We start from the raw sequence: 22,595 nt of genomic DNA on the forward strand, positions 1-22,595 counted from the left end.
TTCGTTTCCCCAACAGTTTTTACTGCTGCTACCTAATTACAATGTGATGATAGAGGAAGTGTTGGTGATGAGGCAGAAGAAAATATCTGGGATTTTCATACCATGCTTTTAGATTCCTCCTCAGGGCTCTTTCTCAAGCTTATTGTCCGTGTGCCTGTTTGTTTCCTTAGTTTCTTAGACTTGGAAATGTTTGACTGTTAAATAAACAGCATGTAAGTTTTTAATCATGTCATAGGATATACTCTAGTGTCTACTTGATTTCCTTATAAAATGGAGAACATATTGTTAAAATACTTGAAAAATATTATAGGCACGATTGTGCACGTCTGTAGTTCCAGCTACTTGGGGAGCTGAGGCAGGAGAATCACTTGAGGTGAAGTGAGATTGCTTTGCACTGTGATCACACCTGCGAATAGCCACTCCATGCCATCCTGGGCAGCATAACAAGAACTCAACTCTAAAAAAGATAAAATATATAGTAAATATACTATTAAAATTTGTCCCATTTATTCTATTAGTAGGAGAATTACTTCTTCCTAATCATGACCAAAGGTCATATTGGATCCCGGTTGTTTGATGAAAGACAGTGTGATAGAGTGGAAAGAAAAAAGTCTTTGGATCCAGACAGACTGAGTTGTGAATATTGGTTCTGTTACTCACCAACTAACCAACATCGGGCAAATGATTTAATTTCTCTAAGCCTTTTATCACACTTGTGAAAGGGAGCAGTAATAGCTTCCTTGTTAGGGATCTTGTAAAGGATAGCAGTGGTTTATTTAAAGCATCCATCATATGATAAGTGTTAGGGACTATTACTGCTAGATCTATTACTGTTACAACTACTACAGCTACTACTAATGTATCCTCATTGTAATTGTCTGCTTTATGCATACCTGTGACAAGTCAGTAAGACTGATGCTATCTAAGAAAAGATGCTCAAAATATTCAAGTAGACTTTGTTCTTTTTGCTGAGCTGATCTATTTATTGCCAGGGTAAGCCTAGACCTTCAACTTCATGAGATTTAAACTTTTAAAATTGGAACTAGAAATTGGAACAGTAATCAGACATCTTTGTCTTTGTGTTTTTTGTGGTTTTTTTTTCTGTATATTAGCTTTATTTTTCTCTCTTATTTCAGGCCAGCTTTTTATTCTAACAAAAGTGTTTATGCAGATGTAAGAGCTAGTTAGTCATCTAGGTTGTGTTTCCTTCCCACTTCTAATAATGCTTTGTTTATACCTAGTGTATATGCCTCTTATTTTCTTTGTAAGTGAATAGCGTTCTGTTGTTTCTTAGTCCCTCTTTTCCTTACCTCTCCCCACCAAAGACACCGATGTTTTCTATCTTAGCCACCTAATAGGGTTATAGAGGAAGTGTTCATTGTAGGGTTAAAATTGAAGGGCAAAAATCATTTATTTATATTTTGTTCTCCCCAGTCCTTTTTTTTTTTTTTTTTTTTTTGGAGATGGAGTTTCACTCTTGTTGCACAAGTTGGAGTGCAATAGTGTGGTCTCAGCTCACTGCAACCTTCCCTTCCTGGGTTCAAGAAATTCTCCTGCCTCAGCCTCCCAAGTAGCTGGGAATACAGGTGCCCACCACTATGCCCGGCTTATTTTTGTATTTTTAGTAGAGACAGGGTTTCACCATGTTGGCCAGGGTGGTCTCGAACTGCTGACCTCAGGTGATCTGCCTGGCTTTGCCTCCCAAAGTACTGGAATTACAGGTGTGAGCCACTGTGCCCGGCCCCCAATCCTTGATTAAGGTTTTGCATATACTACATCCTCAATAAATGTTGTATGAATGATTACATCCCTCTTAGGTGTAAGGCATTGTAGTAGTTACTATGAAAGATAGAAAGATTAACCAAATACATTTCCTACCCATGAGAAGTTTACTAGCATTTTATCATTAGTTATTCAGTGGGGAAGATAAGGCAGGTACATAAGTGAATACAAGGTAAAAAAAAAAATACATGCAATGGGAATTTACATATGAAGTGCTATGTTGGCTTCTTTTTAAAATGGCCAACATATATATCTCTTCTTTCTTATAAGATTCCAGAAAAACTCTATAAAGGAATTAAAAAATATATAAACCCACAATAAATAAGAATGAGAATGGGTTGGAGGGCAAGAAGGTTCTCTAGTGAATGAGATGGCAGTTAGATGGAAGTCTTGTGACTGATGAAGTAGAACAAAAGAAGAAAGGAGTATATATAAGGCCAGGGGTATACATGAAGTGGGATATAGATGGAAAAGAAGTATTCAGAGCAAATAAGGCCTGGAGTAAGTTGTGACACTAAATGAACTAATCTGCTGATCATACTCTACCATTAACCTTGCAGATATGTCTGCAGCCAGGCACCTCCCACCACTAAGGTTTTTATCAGAGCATTCTCCTCTACAGAGTAATTGGGTACAACCTCTGGGGTAATTAGAACAGCTAATATGGGGTGAAAAGCCTTTCTCACTCTGGCATTTAGGGGTCCCTTTGCTTAATGCTGGCTTTTAAAGCCTCTCATCTTAAACTGAAGCTTGCCAGTGAGAAAACTCCTACATACATAGAGATTAAAGTTTTCCCCACCCCCTTTGCAAGTAAATAACCAAGTATCACTAAGCATTTGAGGAAAGCCTGCAATCTGAAAGAGGAAGATTATGATAATGAAAGAGGAAAAGTGCCCCCGGAGGAAACATATATCAAGGAGTAGAAGAGAACTGCTAAAAGTTCTGGAAAAACAAAAGCACTGTAAAAAGCTACTGGTAATTAGTATTGATCAAAGATTGCAGGAGATACTGCTTCCATTAATTGAGAACCAGACACAATGTAAAAGGAACAGCCAGAATAGGAATGAGCTCTTGAAGATGAATAATTACTGCCAATATAAATTTGTTGGAAGGGTTCAAAGTCAAAGAAATTTCCTAAAATGTAGAACAAAAGAAGAAATGGCATGGAAAGTTTGAAAGACGTAAGTAAGGCCCAGAGGGACTGTTCTAGGAGATCTAGCACCCAGCGAATAAGAATTCCAGCAAGAACTAAAAACCAAGAGGAGGAAATTAAAGAAATAATAGAGAAGAATTTCCCCTAGCTGAAGGAGAAATGTCTTTAGACTGAAGGGACTCAGCAAATAAAAAAGATCTACATCTAGACATATTCTCATGAAATTTCAAAAACAACGACAGGATGGGAGTGTTAAGAGTTCTCATCTAGTAAACCGGGGAGATTATAGTTTGTGGTTGCTATAAGAGGGAAATGGGGGGTTCATTATACCACTTAGATGAGTGATACAACTATATTGGGAGGTGGGGAGAGGTTGGGGAAGGCAAGAGAGCTAAATTCAAGTCTGACAACAGGGAATGGGCAAATAATATCTAAAACTTATGAGATGTGGAGGTAACCACCAAAAGATAAAACACAAATGAAACAGTTATTTCTTCTAGGCGAATAGGATTAGTAGGGGTGGAGAGGTGTCAAATGAGGAGACTTCTACTTCTCATTGTAATTTCTTCCTTCTGTTCTGTACTCCTCATTTGTAATCATGTAATTACATGGTTCTTTCTGAAATAATACTTTCTGAAAATTACTTTTCTTAAATACCTAATAAATATTAGGTTATAAAAGTTACATATAAATGAAAGATATCAGCTCTTGAAGAAGGTCCTGATGTTAAAATTATACTGTGGTTTGCTACAAGTGGGCTTAGCTGACAGTGATCGGACAGTTTTAAAACTTGACCTTTCATATATTTGTTAAATTGCATCTCTCACATCTTTGACTCATGGAGAAATAAGAATCATGAATTCTCTACAGTATACTCATCAACAATAAAATACAGAAATGACACAGTTAAGTGACATTGAGTCATAACTTCCTTTTTTACCCACAAGTTTAAGAGCCAGTGAGTAAACAAAGTGACCAAATTATGTTAAATGGGAATGAGGATAAACCTCCTAAGCAGTATACGAACTGAAGAGACTAGGGTTAAATCACGTGCTCCCTCTGAGTCTTCCTGCGTTGTAGTTTTTAAAAATACCCAAGTGGTGTTCATGTAGCTTCCCATTGTAAAATACTTGACTATATTTTTTAAAAAAAGCAGTAGGTAAGCTCTCCTTCATGAATGCAGACATTTTCCTCTCTCCAGAGGTAACATATCAACAATTTGTTATTTCTCCTTCCAGACTGTTTTCTGTGCCTTTATCTATATATCTGAACAAATATATGTGAGGTTGAGTTTTCTGTACATTTGATTCTATTTTTTGCTTGTTTTTAAATTATATCATACAAATTGTATTGTTCTCCAACTTGCTTTATTCCTCCTTAGTTTTGGTTTCGGATAACTATAATTTTTATGTTTTTAAAATAAGGCCAGAATTTAATGTACCATTTCAACCCAGCTTCTTAAATGGGTTGTTGGGCTTGCTTTTATTTTATTTATTATTTTATTCCTTTATTGAAGATTAACATAATACAGAAAAAGTACACAAATACTAAGTGTGGAGCTGAGTGAATTTTTACAAAGTATACAAATCTGTGCAGCCACCATCCATGTTTAGATCTAAAGCCAGCACTTCTCGCCTCCCCAGAAGCCCCCTCCCAGGCATTCTGCACTCCCCACTGAGATCACCAGATTTGAGGTGCTCTTTGGATTCTTCTACTTGTTGGCATAAATGGCTGATCACAGTGTCTGTATGTGAATGTGTGATTCAATGTTGATTTAGTATAACACTGGTCTCAGAACCCCTTTATACTCTTAAAAAAATTATCAAGGGTTCTGCCGGGTGCAGTGGCTCACGCCTGTAATCCCAGCACTTTGGGAGGCTGAGGTGGGCAGATCACAAGGTCAGGAGATCGAGACCATTCTGGCTAACACAGTGAAACCCCGTCTGTACTAAAAATACAAAAATTAGCCAGGTGTGGTGGTGGGCGCCTGTAGTCCCAGCTACTCGGGAGGCTGAGGCAGGCGAATGGCATGAACCTGGGAGGCGGAACTTTTAGTGAGCCCAGATCGCACCACTGCACTCCAGCCTGGGCGACAAGAGTGAGACTCCGTCTCAAAAACAAAAATAATAATAATAATAATTATTATTATTATCATCAAGGGTTCCAAATGAATTTTTGTTTACGTTTGTTATATCTAATGATTTGTATTGTGTTAGAAATTAAAACTGAGAAAACTTTAAAACACAGGAACACACAAACACGTTATTTTAGCCATCAGAATGATGTAATTACAAGTCATGTGGCCTCAGGAAAAGTACATATGGTACATAACGAGGGAATGAGAGTTTAAAAAAAAACCATGGTGCTCAGTATTATGAAAATGATTTGACCTTATGGGTTCTGTGGAAGAACCTCAGAGACTCCCAGGGCTTCCCCCAGACCATACTTTGAGAGCTGCTCGTTTAAAATATGTGTAAGTTATTTAAACCTTTGATTCATTGTCCTCACAGAGAACGTCAGGATGCAGATGGGCAAATGAAAGAGCTCCAGGATCAGCTCGAAGCAGAACAGTATTTCTCAGTAAGTTCAAGACACATTAATTTGCAAATAGCAAACAGAGTTTTGGATGGGATATTTTATTTATACCATACAACTCATATAAAAAGAGCAGCTGGGCAGAAGAATGTAGATAGTTTAAGAGAAATTTATTATCATTGCTAGAAAAATAATTCTAAGCACAAAACATACCTGGTGAAGCTGATTAACAGCATTGTTTTCAGGAAGAAAATATTTTCATAATGCAAGAAATAAAATTATAATAAAATTATCATTTTAATAGTTGTGCTTTTTTGAGATCAGTTTTAAAAATATGAAGTAGAAACTCCTGTTTTATTGATTTAAGCCAGTAACTTTTTTTGTCTAAATTGTTAATGTTTTTCCTTGCCTCCTTATTCATTTTACCTATCTGTGCTATTAAATGAGAAATATCACTGTGATATCCAGTTGAAAATCATGCTTCTTAATTATTAGCTGAACTTGTATTAGTTAATTGATGACTAGAAATAGGAAAGTTCATTAAACTATTCATTTGCTCGGGGACTTAGCAGTAAGAAAATATTTGTATGTGTTCATTCTCCTTTTTGTCTGAATAGCTTTTGAATGTAGAAGTAATATTTCTGATGATGATACGCATTTCTGTTGTATTTTGCTATTTAGACCCTTTATAAAACACAAGTTAGGGAGCTTAAAGAAGAATGTGAAGAAAAGACCAAACTTGGTAAAGAATTGCAGCAGAAGAAACAGGAATTACAGGATGAACGGTAAGTATGAGACCCTTGTCTCTTTTTGTTCATAGCTGTATACTTTGCTCCTAGAACAATGCCTGGTAATCACCAAATAAAAAATTATTGATGAAGTGAATTAGACAAAAACTTTCACTTCATAGTGAAAACTGAACCATTAAAATGATATATTGCTAAAATGTAGGGACTCTTTGGCTGCCCAACTGGAGATCACCTTGACCAAAGCAGATTCTGAGCAACTGGCTCGTTCAATTGCTGAAGAACAATATTCTGATTTGGAAAAAGAGAAGATCATGAAAGAGCTGGAGATCAAAGAGATGATGGCTAGACACAAACAGGAACTTACTGAAAAAGATGCTACAATTGCTTCTGTAAGTCAAATTCTTGGTGCTTTTTTGGATTATAGTTAAATTGCTATATCTTAAACCTTCTTTAGACATACTAAGTATCACAGATCTAAATGAAAAATTATATATGCTGACTACAAGATTTTTAATCTAGTTAACTGCCACCTTCTCAGTGTTGTCAGAGGAGCTTACTAAAAGTGACTTCACCTGTTAATGAATTCAAAGTTAAAGGTCTAAAGTGAAAGGGTCATTTTTTTTTCTTTTTAAACAGAACTTAGTTCAGAAGAATCTTGAAACTACCAGGAAAACAGTTCCGTGCAGGTTGAAAAAATTGCAATAAAAATTTCAGAGAGAGGTCAAATATCAAGTAGTTAGGTTTACCCTATCAATTAACTAGACCTATTGAAATGCTGCGGTAATTAAAAAGTCTGGTATTAGAACAGGGATATTCAATCCTGTTCAGTGGAAATGAAAAGGGAGACCAGAAAGATTTCTGCACATATAGGAACTTGGTATATATGATGGGAGTGGCAGTACACAAATCACTGGGAAAGGACACATTTCATAAATGGTTTCAGAATAACTGTGTTTTTATATGGAAAGGAATAAAATTAAATCCCCACTACATCACACACAAAAGTAAATTCTAGCTATCTTAAGGACTATGAAAAATAAAAATTTTAAGCTATCAGAACAGAATCTAAAAGTTGCATATGACAGAAGACAGCATAAATAAATGACAGAAGGGAGATATTTGTAATATATTTATTAAACAAGGGATTTGTATCTAGAGTATATGTAGAATGTCTGCAATTCAGTAAGATAAGATTAAAGAATTTGGAAGAAAACTTAGCTGAAAGAGAAAACCTAAATATATAAGCATGTACTTAACCTCACTATTGTTCAAGAAAAGCCTAGGTAAAACAACTTTGAAATACCATTTCATACCCATCACATTGGCAGAAATTCAGTAGCTGACAATTTCAAGTGTCTGAAGAATGTCTAGAAAATGGCATTCTTATTCACTATGGGTAGTATAAATTTAGTATGGCATAGTACAGTAAGTAGTATGACAGTTTCCAGTAAATTTTAGGCATTCACATAATGCAGTCAGAAGAAAGTCCACATTAAGATAAATACACTATAGAAATTTAGGCACAATGCTTATAGCAGCATAAATATTTAGCAAAAACTCAAATGTCCATGAATGAATGAATGCATGCATTAAATGTAATAGAAGATGGAACTGTTACATCAGATCTTCATTTGTATCAGCAATTTAATGCCTCAATATGCTATTGAGTGAAAACAATTACAGAAAGATAAATTCAGTAAGATAGAAAATCGCAGCCTGGCATGGTGGCTCATGCCTGTAATTGCAGCACTTTTGGAGTTGAAGGTGGGAGTACTGCTTGAGCTCCAGGAGTTTGAGACCAGCCTAGGCAACATAGTGAGACCCTGTTTCTACCAAAAAAAAAAAAAAATTTTTTTATCCAGGTGTGGTGGTTCATGCCCATAGTCCCAGCTAGCTACTCATGGGGGCTGAGGTGGGAGGATCCTTAGAGCCTTGGAGGCTGAGGCTACAGTGAGTGGTGATCGCACGTCATTGCACTCCAGCCTGGGCAACAGAGCTTGAGACCTTGTCTCCAAAAAGAGAAAAAAAAAAAAAGAAAATCACATAAAGCCACACTGTGTATTGTTTCATGTGTATATAATGAAATACAGTCATGGGTGGAAAGGCAAAACACATAATTTACAGTAAAACTTCCTTCAGGCCAGGTGTGTTGGCTTATGCCTGTAAGTAATCCCAGCACTTTGAGAGGCCTAGGCGGGTGATCACTCAAGGCCAGGAGTTTGAGACCAGCCTGACCAACATAGTGAAACCCCATCTCTACTAAAACTACAAAAATTAGCCAGGTGTGGTGGCGCATGTCTGTAATCCCAGCTACTAAGGAGGCTGAGGCAGGAGAATCACTTGAACCCAGGAGGCGGAGGTTGCAGTGAGCTGAGATTGCGCCACTGCACTCCTGGTTGACAGAGCAAGACTCACCTGGGTGACAGAGCAAGACTCTGTCTCAAAAAAAAAAAAAAAGAAAAATAAGAGGTTTAACAATATTCTAGGATGTTTCTCATTTGAATCGTTTTATAACATAAATTGTGTAAATTGGGATGTGATTATTTTTTCCTCTTTCATTTCTTAGCTTGAGGAAACTAATAGGACACTAACTAGTGATGTTGCCAATCTTGCAAATGAGAAAGAAGAATTAAATAACAAATTGAAAGATGTTCAAGAGCGTATGTATTAACAAAAAATGTTTATTTTTAATATACCTAATGTTTATCAGCTGCTGTAATTACCAATGTAATTTTAACTTTTTTCCATGTTTCAGAACTGTCAAGATTGAAAGATGAAGAAATAAGCGCAGCAGCTATTAAAGCACAGTTTGAGAAGCAGCTATTAACAGAAAGAACACTCAAAACTCAAGTATGTATAATAGAATCTAAATATGATTTTGAATTTTGTCTCAGTTTATCTCTTTTACATTTTACTTCTAGCATTACAAATTGGTAGCAGTAGTCATCGAATGTACCAATATTTGTGAAGTCACAATTATCTGATTTTTGCCAGGTTGAGAGAAGTTAGATTTGATTAATATTGTTAAATTCTATAGCAACTAAAATTTTTCTTAATATTTCCTTTTGGAATCACATTCTCTTTCAATTTATTGTTGTAATTTAATGTGTTTTTCTACTTTTAAGAACTGTTGGGATTGACCATTTGCTGACAACCTGAAAAGTGTCTGTTAGTTCACTCTCTGCCGACTCCTACAGTTGCATATGTACTGCATGAACAGGTGGGGTACTAGGTACTCTTCACTGTTGTTGCACATAGAATATTTTATTAATTTGATGTCACTGCAAAATGTTCTTCCTCCAGAATAAAAGAAGAAAGGTCTGCCTATTAAAGTCTCTCTTAGAACTAAAAAGTCAAAATGGTAGAAAGCAACATCAGATCAATTCTATAAATATTTAAATTATAATTCTCAGAAAACACAAGTAAAAATCTAATGGCTCATTGGATGGAGAAGGATGATGAGTAGTAAAGGAGGTGTATTATTTAAATATTATAGAAAGTGTTTCTTTCTAGCCCTGTATGTAGGGAAGGAGAGTATTTGTGATTGTATAACTTGTTGCTCTTGATGAGATACTGAGAAACCATAAACGTAATTTATTTTATTTATGTATTATATTAATTTTTACATTTTTTAAGGCTGTGAATAAGTTGGCTGAGATCATGAATCGAAAAGAACCTGTCAAGCGTGGTAATGACACAGATGTGCGGAGAAAAGAGAAGGAGAATAGAAAGCTACATATGGAGCTTAAATCTGAACGTGAGAAATTGACCCAGCAGATGATCAAGTATCAGAAAGAACTGAATGAAATGCAGGCAGTAAGAATACTTTTTGGACTCTAGACTGAAGACTTCTTTTTAAGAAGTAGAATTATTTTCATGTCTGTGTTTCACTGGTTATAGACCATTTCTATTTAATAATTATTATTGAACCAAGAAGCAAAATGTTGAGTTCTGTTGCATCCAATTAACTTATTGTAATTAAATTTCTTATAGCAAATAGCTGAAGAGAGCCAGATTCGAATTGAACTGCAGATGACATTGGACAGTAAAGACAGTGACATTGAGCAGCTGCGGTCACAACTCCAAGCCTTGCATATTGGTCTGGATAGTTCCAGTATAGGCAGTGGACCAGGGGATGCTGAGGCAGATGATGGGTTTCCAGGTATGGATTTGTTTTCAGCACTAATATTTGTCTTAAATATAAATCAGTTGATTGTTTTAAGTCTTGCGACTGACTGCTCTGAAGGAAAAATGTTTGTAATTTCTTTAAGGGAAAACCTACTCCTTGGAGTAAGGATTCAAGTAACATTTCAAACTTATTTTATTTATTGATTTTTTTTACAAAGTTTTTCATAAACATACAAAAGAAAAACTCCACATGTCTAGTTTTTAAATTATTATATTAGCTCTATTTTTAAGCTTTTGTTTCATTTTCTCTTCTTTCTGCATTCTTACTTCCTTTTATGTTGGGTGTTTAGTTCATATCACTCAGTCACACACTATGGAATCCATGTCATTCACCTACCAGCGTTCCTCTACTTCTCTCAATATTGCCACTAAGCCTTCCAGTTCTCACACGCTCCTTGACTCTGATTCTGACTCAGAAGAAGAATCTTTGCCTTACTTACCCATTTCATCGGAACCTAATGGTACAGGTGATATCCTGAAAATCTTCTCATCTTTGGAGTTTTTCCCACTACCCTTAATTTTAGTCCTTTTGAAGATTTTTTATGTAACATTAACTAATAACCACTAACTCTAATATGTTGTTGTAGACTCAGTTAAAAATAAACTGCTGCATGAATAAAGAATTTGTTTTTAAGGTATTTTCTCATGGCATTGCTGTTATAATTGATAGATGCCAACTTGCGAGAAATGGAGTAATACATTATATTGCTTAAGAGCGCATGGTTTCACTGCTTGTTTTAGCCATTTTCAACCAAGAAGAAATTCTTCCTGAAGTTTCATAACAAGAGTGGTGGTACAGAAAAAGTACTTCGACTGATTCAAAGGATATGCTTAAGGTTTTTACTGAGTACTTACTGACATTATCCTAGGCATATGTCCTTCATAAGAAACATGAAAGAATTTGGCCCGATCGTTACCCTGAAAGAGATTACAGTTTAAATGAAAACAGCAGAGAGTTCCGTCATTCAGAGTCAGAGGCAGCCCTGTGTGATCTTTCAAGACTGCAGTTTCCTCATCTAAATTAGGAGAATAATTCCTGTTCTGTGCGGTTTTTTTAGGATTAAAGAGAATTTGTGTAAAGCATCCAGCACGATTGATACATAATAGAAGTTAAATAAGTGATAGCTACTTTTACTATTAGAATAACTTCCCCAAATGCTATTTCACATATTTATTTCATTAAAAGACATTGATCAAATGTCATTAAAACAAATTCCGAGGATTCATACACATTCCTTAGTTGAATTACAATGTTACTGATTTTGATATTTTGGAATTTAGAAATCTTTTGATTATTTTGCTGCTTGTTAACCGAATTTTATCTAAAATGTACGTAATTGGTCAGGTGTGGTGGCTCATGCCTATAATCCTAGCACTTTGAGAGGCTGAGGCAGACAGATCACCTGAGGTCAGGAGTTCGAGACTAGCCTGGCCAACATGGTGAAACCCCATCGCTACTAAAAATACAAGAAATAGCTGGGCGTGCTGGCGCGTGCCTGTAATCCCAGCTACCTGGGAAGCCGAGTTAGGAGAATCACTGGAACCCAGGATGCACAGCCTGCAGTGAGCCAAGATTACGCCACTACATTCCAGCCTGGGCGACAGAGCAAGACTCCATCTCAAAAAAAAGAAATAAAATAAAACAAAATTTACATTATTTTATTTTATTATAGTTATTCTAAAAGTCCATTTTCTCTGAACACGTAATTATTTAAAATATTTACTGCTTGAAAATGTGCACAATGTGGCCCTCTTCCAAAGGAAAAATAAAGGAGTCTAAGGCAGGTGTACCAGTGAGAATAGAGAGTTGCTGCTGCTGCCTTTTTTTTTTTTTTTTTTTTTGGCAACTTTCTCCTGAATTTTATAAATGCATGAATTTAATCAATGGAACATTTGACTTTATAAAAGTATAGACTATCTGTTTCCAATATGATATAACCTGGATTTTGTTTTGCATTGCATAACTTTTTACTACTGATCCTGTACTATTACTGTATCCTAGATGATGTATAGTGATAAATTCTAAAGGATATATTTTATTTGTTTTATAAATTTCATATTAAAATTTTGCTAAGTTCTTTGTTATCTAAGGAGAATTGTTACCTTTAGCCTCACATGTTGTGCCTATTTGTAGAATCAAGATTAGAAGGATGGCTTTCATTGCCTGTACGAAACAACACTAAGAAATTTGGATGGGTTAAAAAGGTAATTGATACTTTGGAATATGAGCCTTTTGTTTTTGTTTTTGTTTTAACTCTAGTCATTTGGCTTTTGTAGTTGTAGGATATACATGACTGGTACCTTTAGACACATAGAACTTGTTTATACTTCAGGATTTGAAATGATATGATTTTATTTATCTTTGTAAAAAATTTTTTGTCCTCATACCTTGTTAATAATAAGACAGATTTTATTGTTAGGAAATTGTTGATTTTGATACTTTTGCTGTTTTGTTGGGAAAAGAACTGTGAATATAGTAAAAAAGACCCACTTATTTATTTACCTCTGTTACTATGATTATTGATGTTATTATGTTTATTTTTGAGAAGGTTACTAATGATGTTGGATCCCAAAGCTAAGTCCAAAAAAATTTGACTTTACTTCTCCCCACAGTTTGCTTATTTAAAATATCTATTAATATAAACAAAATGTATTGTTATTTTAAGGAAGACTGTCCTAAAGATATATTAAATACTTTTTAGTTACTTAGTATTTTATGATTTTTATTGCTAATATAGAATTTATTTTCAAAAAAATCAATAAATAAGGTATATAAAAACTTGAATTACTGATTTCTTTTCTCCCTGTTTTAACAGTATGTGATTGTAAGCAGTAAGAAGATTCTTTTCTATGACAGTGAACAAGATAAAGAACAATCCAATCCTTACATGGTTTTAGATATAGAGTAAGTGTTTTTGTTAGAATATTTAGAAACTATATCTTTTAAAGTATAAAAGACTAACAATGCAACTTATTAGTCTCATAGTATAGCTCCTACTGTACTATTGTTACATTTTCCTGTGATTTGCTTCATACAGATGAAAGTCTGGGATACAGGGTTAGTTAAAACATCTTTATTTCATGGGCCTTTGATACATTATTTTTTGAAACTAATTAGAAAATTTCTGACATAGAGGTTTCTAAAAATCTTAATTAATTATAGAATTAATAGAACAAAATATTCTGAGTTCCTAACATGGGTCAAAGTAGTCAATGTTTAACGTCTGATATAAGTATAGAATAATTAATATATAATTTGATCCTTGGGTGATATTTTATTCCTTTATTCAAAATTTTTTATAGCAAGTTATTTCATGTCCGACCAGTTACACAGACAGATGTGTATAGAGCAGATGCTAAAGAAATTCCAAGGATATTCCAGGTAAACATAGTTTTGTTTATATTTGGTTGGTTGGCTTTGTTTTGTTTTTTTCACATTTAGAAGTTCTCAAATGACATGACATGTTAAATCTCTTCATTCTTTGACCCTCTTCAGGTTACCTTTCTGTTTCAGTCCTATTTAAAGATGGTTTGTTGCTTTGTGACTTTTGTGCTTAATTCTGTTTGGGAACGTTTTCATTCCTTTCTCCATTTTATTTGTTAAAGCTTGCAGTGTATTTGTATCATGTTTCTGGTCTTTGCTATATTTTTGTTTAAGGTTGGTTATGACTTTTTTTTAAGCATGAATTTTTCCCCTTCTGTTTTTGTTTAATCTCAGCTCTCTAGAAAGTTAGAAAAGTCAGTTATGGAGGTAAATTTTGTACCTTGTAGCCCTTTTACCTCCGATTTAAAGTGAAGCCACATTCTTCCCTTTACTACTTCCATTTTAAAATTAGTCAAACCAACAATGACTTACTGATTTCCTTCTATGTAAGAGTCGTTGTGCTTGGTGTACTGTGTGGAAGTTGGCTCCTTGTTTTCTGGATGCTTGTCATGTTTATTTGGAGTATAATACACATCCTTTCCTCTTTCTTTTCTCTCTCAACTCTCAAAATACAGGACTTTTAAAATGAAGCTGTGCTCATAGCTGTTACCCAGTTTTCTGTTAAGTATTACAAAACACCAATTAGTGTGATTGCCACATTTCTTCAAGTGATTATTTTGAACAGTCTCTCCCAGAAAAACTTTCTAACACCTATGAAGTTACCTTTTGCTGACCTATTCTGATAGTGCTGCTAAAGCATGGGTGTTATAAAGAAAATAAGGAGGCAGCATTTGAACAGGATCAGTTCTTTTGAAATGCAAACCAAAGTGACTGTCTGATGACTTTTCTTATATAAGCTCTTGATTAAGTTTGCGTAATCAAGAGCTTAAGTTTGTACTTCAGATACATTTTCCTCTCTTTGAATAATTTAGGCTAATTTTATTTTACTTACACTATCAGAATTGTTCCTACATAAAAAAATAGCATGTTTGGAAATCACTTATTGTTCTTTTGGCATTCATAGATTCTGTATGCCAATGAAGGAGAAAGTAAGAAGGAACAAGAATTTCCAGTGGAGCCAGTTGGAGAAAAATCTAATTATATTTGCCACAAGGGACATGAGTTTATTCCTACTCTTTATCATTTCCCAACCAACTGTGAGGCTTGTATGAAGCCCCTGTGGCACATGTTTAAGCCTCCTCCTGCTTTGGAGTGCCGCCGTTGCCATATTAAGTGTCATAAAGATCATATGGACAAAAAGGAGGAGATTATAGCACCTTGCAAAGGTAAATGATAAATTACTTGCTCCATTGATATTGGTTATGTTCAGATCATTTTAAGCACATTAATTTTTTTTTCTAATTTTTCTTTATAGTATATTATGATATTTCAACGGCAAAGAATCTGTTATTACTAGCAAATTCTACAGAAGAGCAGCAGAAGTGGGTTAGTCGGTTGGTGAAAAAGATACCTAAAAAGCCCCCAGCTCCAGACCCTTTTGCCCGATCATCTCCTAGAACTTCAATGAAGATACAGCAAAACCAGTCTATTAGACGGCCAAGTCGACAGCTTGCCCCAAACAAACCTAGGTAATAAACTAAAATGTGGTAAGGAAAAAAAAAAAGTCTATTAAAATATTTTGCTATTTATGTTCAAACTACAAATTTTCCTAATTAGTTTTCCTTTGCTTTGTATTTTAGTTAACTATGGAATACCAAATGTTGGAACTGTCTTAATGTGCATGTCATGTTCATCGATTCAGATGAAAGTAATATAAATTTACTTACTAAATCACACACATACAGTAAATTCAACCAAAAATCTTTAAAGATTTTTGTTATGTTTATTTGTACAATAAATCCTCACTTAACATTGTCCATAGGTTCTTAGAACTTACAACTTTAAGCAAAATAATGGCTGGTCCTGGAATTAAGTTGTTTCCTTCAAAATTGTTCTGTTATAACCTTGATGAGAAGAAAATGGTTTTGTTATTCTTCATTTAGCTTAAAGTCATACTTTCCAAGAACCTGTCGATGATGTCAAGTGAGGACTTACTGTATAATAATATAATTTTCAGCTTTTATAAGCACTTGAGTAATTTAATAACTTAAAAGATAGAATTAACATTGTACACAGACCTCACATTGTCAAGTGCACCCACTGTGTTTCATATTATAAGCTTTTATTATGTTGGGTGACTTGGGAGGCAGGTTTAAAATCAGCTTAAGTTTTAAATCAAATCTATAAATTTAAAACAGTAACTTGAGTGTGATTTTAACAGCAACATAGACCAGCTTTAAAAATGCAAATATTAGCTAATGGATAAAGTGGTTATTCCTTGGAATTGAGGTAGAGTTAGGAAAATGGAGTAAGGTCAGGGATGATCATTATGCACAAAAACATTTTGATGGAGCCATTTTCGGATAGCTACGTGAAAGTCCTTTAGTTAAATATCGTGATTCACAATAGCCATTTCTTGGCTTACTAACTACTTCAGCATTTATAAACATTGCTATCCATTGAACATGAAATGAACACAAGAATTTGGTTAGCTAAAGGAAAAAGCATATCCTTTGATCAGGTATCTGATTTCAGGTATCCTTTTGGTTCCCTAACGCAGGACCTTCAGTATATGAGTATTGATAGCATTGGCTGTATTGTCAGAAATTCTAATCACAAACATCTTAGATGAAACTTTCTGAAACTCATCTCTCAAGGAAATAATTTAGAATGACAAAGGCAGAATTGGTGTTTCAGCAGTGAAAATGTTGAATATTTTGTGTGAGGTATGATAAAACTAAACAAAATTAGTGATTATTGACTAAAGCTAAAGAAACTCAGAATTCAGAGACACTGAAGGCCATTTCAAGTGCCTTCTGTAAAACATCTCAAAATTAAATTTCTATTATTAATATTGTAGAACTATTAATGCTTAAATGGTATTTTAATACCTTATAGTGTGTAGTGATTTCAGTTTCCAAAGTACTTCTCTGTGTATTCTTTTCTCTCATTTAACTTCTTATATATTATCTCATTTGCTCTTTAAAATAGTCCTATGGAATAGAATAGGTATTGTTATATTTGTTTTTGATTAAGACTCCAGAAGGGGTTTGTCTAGATCTAGAACTGTAATAACTCCAAATATCCTTTTGATACATTTTTTTCTTTTGTGCTATTTGACACATTAATGATTTCACTACATACGATAACATATATGGAATTAGTTTATGAGGCACGCTCCCAATTATGTAACAGGCTGTTTTTATGTACACTGACTTACAAATACCTTCCTTTCCCAGTCCAAATCAGCATTATGGTCTATTTGAGAGTACATTTACTTTTGATTTTTGTTACTTTTTTTTTTTTTTTTTAAACTTCTGGCCTTGCCCTGTGAATCATTCTTCATTGATTTTTTTAAAAAACACATTTTGTCATAGCAACGGTAAGTAGTAAGGATTTCTTTCCCTCATATCTGCATGTAAATAAAACTAATATCAAAATTGACTGTAAAATGTGTAGTGTATATTTTGTGAAAAAATGCATTTAATACATTCTTTGAAATTCTAAACATAAAGGTGGTCACATTTATAATATAATTTGGATTTTGTTGTACATCTGCAACATTATTTCCATTGTTTTTGGCATTTGAGTCTCCATTGTTTCATGTACTCCTAGCATTGTGTCTGTATCTCTTACATGAATCAATCAACCTGCATTTTATTATTATTATTATTACTATTATTATTATTATTATTATTGAGACAGGGTCTCACTCTGTTGCCCAGGCTGGAGTGCAATGGCACGATCATGACTCACTGCAGCCTTGACCTCCCAGGCCCAACTGATTATTCTTCCATCTCAGCCTCCCAGAGTAGCTGGGACCACATACATGCACCATGACACCTGGCTAATTTTTTTTTGTTTTTATTTTCTGTAGAGATGGGGGTCTCCCTATGTTGCCCAGGCTGGTCTCAAATGCCTGGCCTTAAGCAATCCTCCCACCTCGGCCTCCCAAAGTGCTAGGATTACAGGCATGAGCCACCACGCCTGGCCAGTATTCCATTTTGAATGTCACATTTTAAGAGTCACTTATACAAATTGAATGGTATATAGATGAGAATAACAGAGGTTGCAGTATGTCATTTGAAAGTATTATGTAGCAAGCGAAGGAACTGAGGATATTTTGTTCTCTAAAGACATTATTTGAAAGTGTGAGAGATCATAAATAGCACTAAACAGTTAAAGACCTTTTCCTTGGAAGATGTATTAGAAGAAGAACCAATCAGAGAGGCAAATTGTAAATCTCATTGAGTAGCATGGTTCCAGGGAGGAATCAAGCCTCAGGCTGGATGGTTTTTAACATTCTACTGGACTAAAGCCCATTCAGTATACAAATGGGTGGAAATGGTAAAGGGTCATCCAAGAAAACAGAGGCACAGAATTGCTGGTGTGTCTCAGCAGTGATCTAACATCTAGCTGTTCATTTGAGTTTGTTTAATATTAGTCTTAGCATTAGTCAATCTAGCTTTAGTTGAACTAATTTGACATGGTATCCTTCTTAAAACAAAGTTTGGCTTTGTTAGATACATCAAATATAAAGTGAACCCATAAATGTTCACTTAACCATTTTTGGTAACTTTTCCTCTGTGTCTTTCTTTGTGGTCATCTGCCATTACATCATTACATCTTTTTCTCTTCTTTTTTCTTTTTTTTTGTGACATGACGTCTCACTCTGTCACCCAGGCTGGAGTGTAGTGGCGTGATCTCGGTTCACCCTAACCCTCCACCTTCCAGGTTCAAGCAATTCTCCTGCCTCAGCCTTCTGAGTAGTTGGGATTACAGACATGCACCCTACAAAATTAGCACTTTGGGAGGCCGAGGCAGGTGGATCACGTGGTCAGGAGATCGAGACCATCCCGGCTAACACAGTGAAACCCCATCTCTACTTAAAAATACAAAAAATTAGCTGGGCGTGGTGGCAGGCACTTGTAGTCCCAGCTACTCGGGAGGCTGAGGCAGGAGAATGGCGTGAACCCGGGAGGTGGAGCTTGTAGTGAGCCGAGATCACGCCACTGCACTCCAGCCTGGGCGACAGTGAGACTCCATCTCAAAAAAATAAATAAATAAAATAAAAATAAAATAAGACTAGAAATTAATTGACAGTTCATAAAAATAATGTATAGAAATGCTATTCTACAGGAATGTTTTCTTGGTACTTTTGAATTAAAATTAAAATGCCATACTGGAAAAGTAGGAAATTTGTGAATAAAATGCTAATTTTTGATGAAGACAATTTGGGGAGTCCTAATTTGTTTCAATGCAAGATAAAAATATACCAGTCTGGGCTGGGCGCGGTGGCTCACACCTGTAATCCCAGCACTTTGGGAGGCCAAGGCAGGTGGATCACCTGAGGTCAGGAGTTCAAGACAAGCCTGGCCAAGATGCTGAAACCCCATCTCTACTAAAAATACAAAAATTAGCCAGGCGTGGTGTCAGGCGCCTGTAATCCCAGCTACTGGGGAGGCTGAGGCAGAGAATTGCTTGAACCCAGGAGGTGGAGGTTGCAGTAAGCCGAGATCGCGCCACTGCACTCCAACCTAGGCAACAGAGCGAGACTCCGTCACAAAAAAAAGAAAAAAAGAAAAAAAATTATATACCAGTTTGGCTAGAGGGTATTTCTCTTTAATTATTTTTCTTTTAAAGATTTTTTTTAACGCAGTATTTAATGCATGCAGAAAAGTATAAAGCAAAAATGCAACAAATGCTCATTTATCGAGTTTTAAGAAGTGTAAAACATGGCAGCACAGTTAAAACTTAAAGGAGGAAGTAGCTATTGTGTCATTATTATCTTATCTTTGCTCTTCCTCATTTCTAAATGTTAAAGAATTAACAGTCTACTTGGGAAAATAATGAAGTTATATACAATTTGAAGTGTCAAAAATAAATCCATAGGTGAATATATACCTGATCTTGAATTGGGGAAGAACTTCCAAATAATAAAAGCAAAGAAAACAAAGCCAAAGATCAACTACCCCAAAAGTAAAGCCTTGTAAATTTAAAAAACACCATGTATTTCCAAAATATATGAGAAAGATGAGTTAGTATCTTCACATACGAAAAGTTCTTATAAATCATTGAGAAAAAACATTGCCTCATGCCCATACAAAATTAATGAGGCGCATGCAGGCATTATTATGGAAATAGCTGTTAAATGTAAAAAAAAGTGATCAGCCTGATTACAGTAGTCCCCCTTTATCTCAAGGGATATGTAGTCCAAGACCCCCAGTGGATGCCTGGAATCACGAATAGTACTGGACCGTACACATACAATTTTTTAAAATCTGATAAGACCATTAGTAAGTGACTAACAAGCATGGACATGCTGGACAAAGGGATGACTCACATCCCAGGCAGGACAGAGTGGGATGGCACAAGATGTCATCACGCTGTTTACAACGTTGGGCAGTTTAAAACTTCTAAGTTGTTTTGAGCTTTTCTATTTAATGTTTTCAGACTGTGGTTCACCACTGGTAACTTGAAACCATGGAAAGTGAAGACAAGGATATGGGGGGACTACTGTATTAAGAAATTAGCATTAAATTAAACTATAACATAAAACCATTTCTCACCTGCCAAACTGGCACGGGTTAAGAAACGAAATGGGTACTTTTGTGGACTGCTGGTAGAAGTCCAAATTAAATGCACTCTTTCCAAAGCATCTTTGACAATAAGTTTCGCAGGCCTGAACTATATCCCTGTTAATGGTGGAGACAGTCAAGCAACAGGCAATTACAGTACTATGTAAAATGCTGTTTATGATATAGGGATGAACAGGGCGCTTGGGGAAACGAGGGAAGCATGGAGAATTCTGCCTGAGGACATTAAGAAAGATCTCAAACAATGGAGGATGGATAATTTTACAAGCAGACAAATAAGGGAAAATCAGTTCCAAGCAAAATGTCATGTGCAGAGGTACAAAGTCATCAGAATTACTTATGTATTTGTAATTTTGTGTTGGCTTGGCGTTGGGAGAAGGCAAGGGCAGGGAGTGGTAAAAGATGATGTGACACTAGAGAGAAAGTCTGAACCCAACTGAAAAGCTCCATGTACACTGTGCTCAGGAGTTTTGATTTATAAGTAGAAGTCTTTCAGTAAGGGATTGGTATTCAGGCTTAATGAGATCCTGAACTGAGTACTTGACAATGAAAACGAAGAAAATAAACCTGGATTTGGAAAGATTTCTTCAGTTGAAATAACTAGAATTAGATGACTGATTCGAAGGGATGAGGGAGAGGGTTGTAAGGGAAGTCTCGTCATACACTACAGTCGCATCTAGCGATTAGACTTAAATTTGAGATTGTGACACTGGCACACACTTCAAAGGTTTTGAAAGGGTATGCAATGCAGCTTTCTCCTAACCTATGCTAAAGCTGAGGCTTGGATGCCCTGGAAGGCCTGCTGATCACAATCTCCCAAGCAGTAGAGCTGAAACTATGGCTATAAGTTACATTATATATAAGTCTAGAGAAGTGAGTGTGTGCCAGGTTGCGATATGTGTTAAGTGAGTAATTATATCTGTTTGTGTGTTTTCTCAAATGTTGTGCTGTGTTTAGCACATTTTAAAAGAGTAATTTGAGTCGCTGTGTTTATTTTAAATTAGAGTAATCATCCATTAACCTATTCTGTCAGTGTTTCTCAAAGTTAACCAGCTGTATCAGAAATCGCCTCAGGTTTTTTATTTGAAAATGCAAATATTTGGGCCGTTTTCAGTCATATCTAAATCTCTTGGAATGAGGCCTTATAAAGAGCAGTAGGTAAATCATATACACTAAAGTTTCTTACTTTAGAAGTGTGTAAATAAGAACCACTGACAATAGTGATTACAGGTGAGACTTTGGGGACCAGATGAGTTCCTTGGCACAAGTTGCTTCATGAACACCACAGTTTTAAAAATGAAAAAGTTACTGCTTTTTTTTATTATTTATTTATTTTTATTTTTATTTATTTATTAATTTTTTGAGACGAAGTCTCACTCTTGTTCCCCAGGCTGGAGTGCAATGGCACGATCTTGGCTCACTACAATTTCCGCCTCCTGGATTCAAGTGACTCTCCTGCCTCAGCCTCCTGAGTAGCTGGGATTACAGGCACCTGCCACCATGCCCAGCTAATTTTTGTATTTTTAGTAGAGACATGGTTTCACCATGTTGGCCAGGCTGGTCTTGAACTCCTCACCTCAGGTGATCCGCCCGCCTCAGCCTCCCAAAGTGCTGGGATTACAGACGTGAGCCACCGCATCTGGCCAGGTGGCTATTTTTAAAAACAAAGATGATAGCAATATTACAGTTTAGGTTATTGAATTAGAAAGAAAAGACCACATATATCCCAACTCTAAGTCCGATTTAGCCAAGATGAGTTGCTAATGCTACTTATGTACCTGTGGCTTTTCCCTTGTGCCTAGTTTTTCATATGCAGGACAAAGCTCTTGGTGACACATTGAGCAGGCAGGGTCCTACTGGAATTCAGAAAGCTGCTTTCTTATTCTGCTACTCCCTTTTTACCCCATGGTTTTTGGTGCTATGATGGAAAAACTGAGCTGACAATCTGACCACTTTGGTGAAGGGGAACATTGACAAATGTGCTTTCATAATTCTCAAATCAAACTGGGCATCAGGATGGTTATGTGTTTATCTGGGGTATGGGAGTGAGGAGGGAGAAGCAGATTGTTTCTTATTATCCCAAATATGATCGCTGTCTTCAAATATCT

General features: G+C 35.6%; 1 protein-coding gene across 1 annotated transcript in view; it reads left to right on the top strand.

The window, feature by feature from the left end:
* Window positions 1-22,595, top strand: part of ROCK2 (Rho associated coiled-coil containing protein kinase 2) — a 163,173-nt gene that overhangs the window by 135,366 nt on the left and 5,212 nt on the right. The window contains exons 21-32 of the mRNA XM_003826972.6: window positions 5,446-5,515; window positions 6,152-6,255; window positions 6,422-6,608; window positions 8,786-8,879; window positions 8,975-9,069; window positions 9,856-10,035; window positions 10,213-10,381; window positions 12,542-12,612; window positions 13,224-13,312; window positions 13,711-13,789; window positions 14,856-15,117; window positions 15,207-15,420. Coding sequence (XP_003827020.1) covers window positions 5,446-5,515; window positions 6,152-6,255; window positions 6,422-6,608; window positions 8,786-8,879; window positions 8,975-9,069; window positions 9,856-10,035; window positions 10,213-10,381; window positions 12,542-12,612; window positions 13,224-13,312; window positions 13,711-13,789; window positions 14,856-15,117; window positions 15,207-15,420 — 1,614 coding nt within the window. The remainder of the gene's footprint in view (window positions 1-5,445; window positions 5,516-6,151; window positions 6,256-6,421; window positions 6,609-8,785; window positions 8,880-8,974; window positions 9,070-9,855; window positions 10,036-10,212; window positions 10,382-12,541; window positions 12,613-13,223; window positions 13,313-13,710; window positions 13,790-14,855; window positions 15,118-15,206; window positions 15,421-22,595) is intronic.

The sequence above is a fragment of the Pan paniscus genome, chromosome 12 (assembly GCF_029289425.2).
Source record: "Pan paniscus chromosome 12, NHGRI_mPanPan1-v2.0_pri, whole genome shotgun sequence".
Classification (NCBI taxonomy): Eukaryota; Metazoa; Chordata; class Mammalia; order Primates; family Hominidae; genus Pan; species Pan paniscus.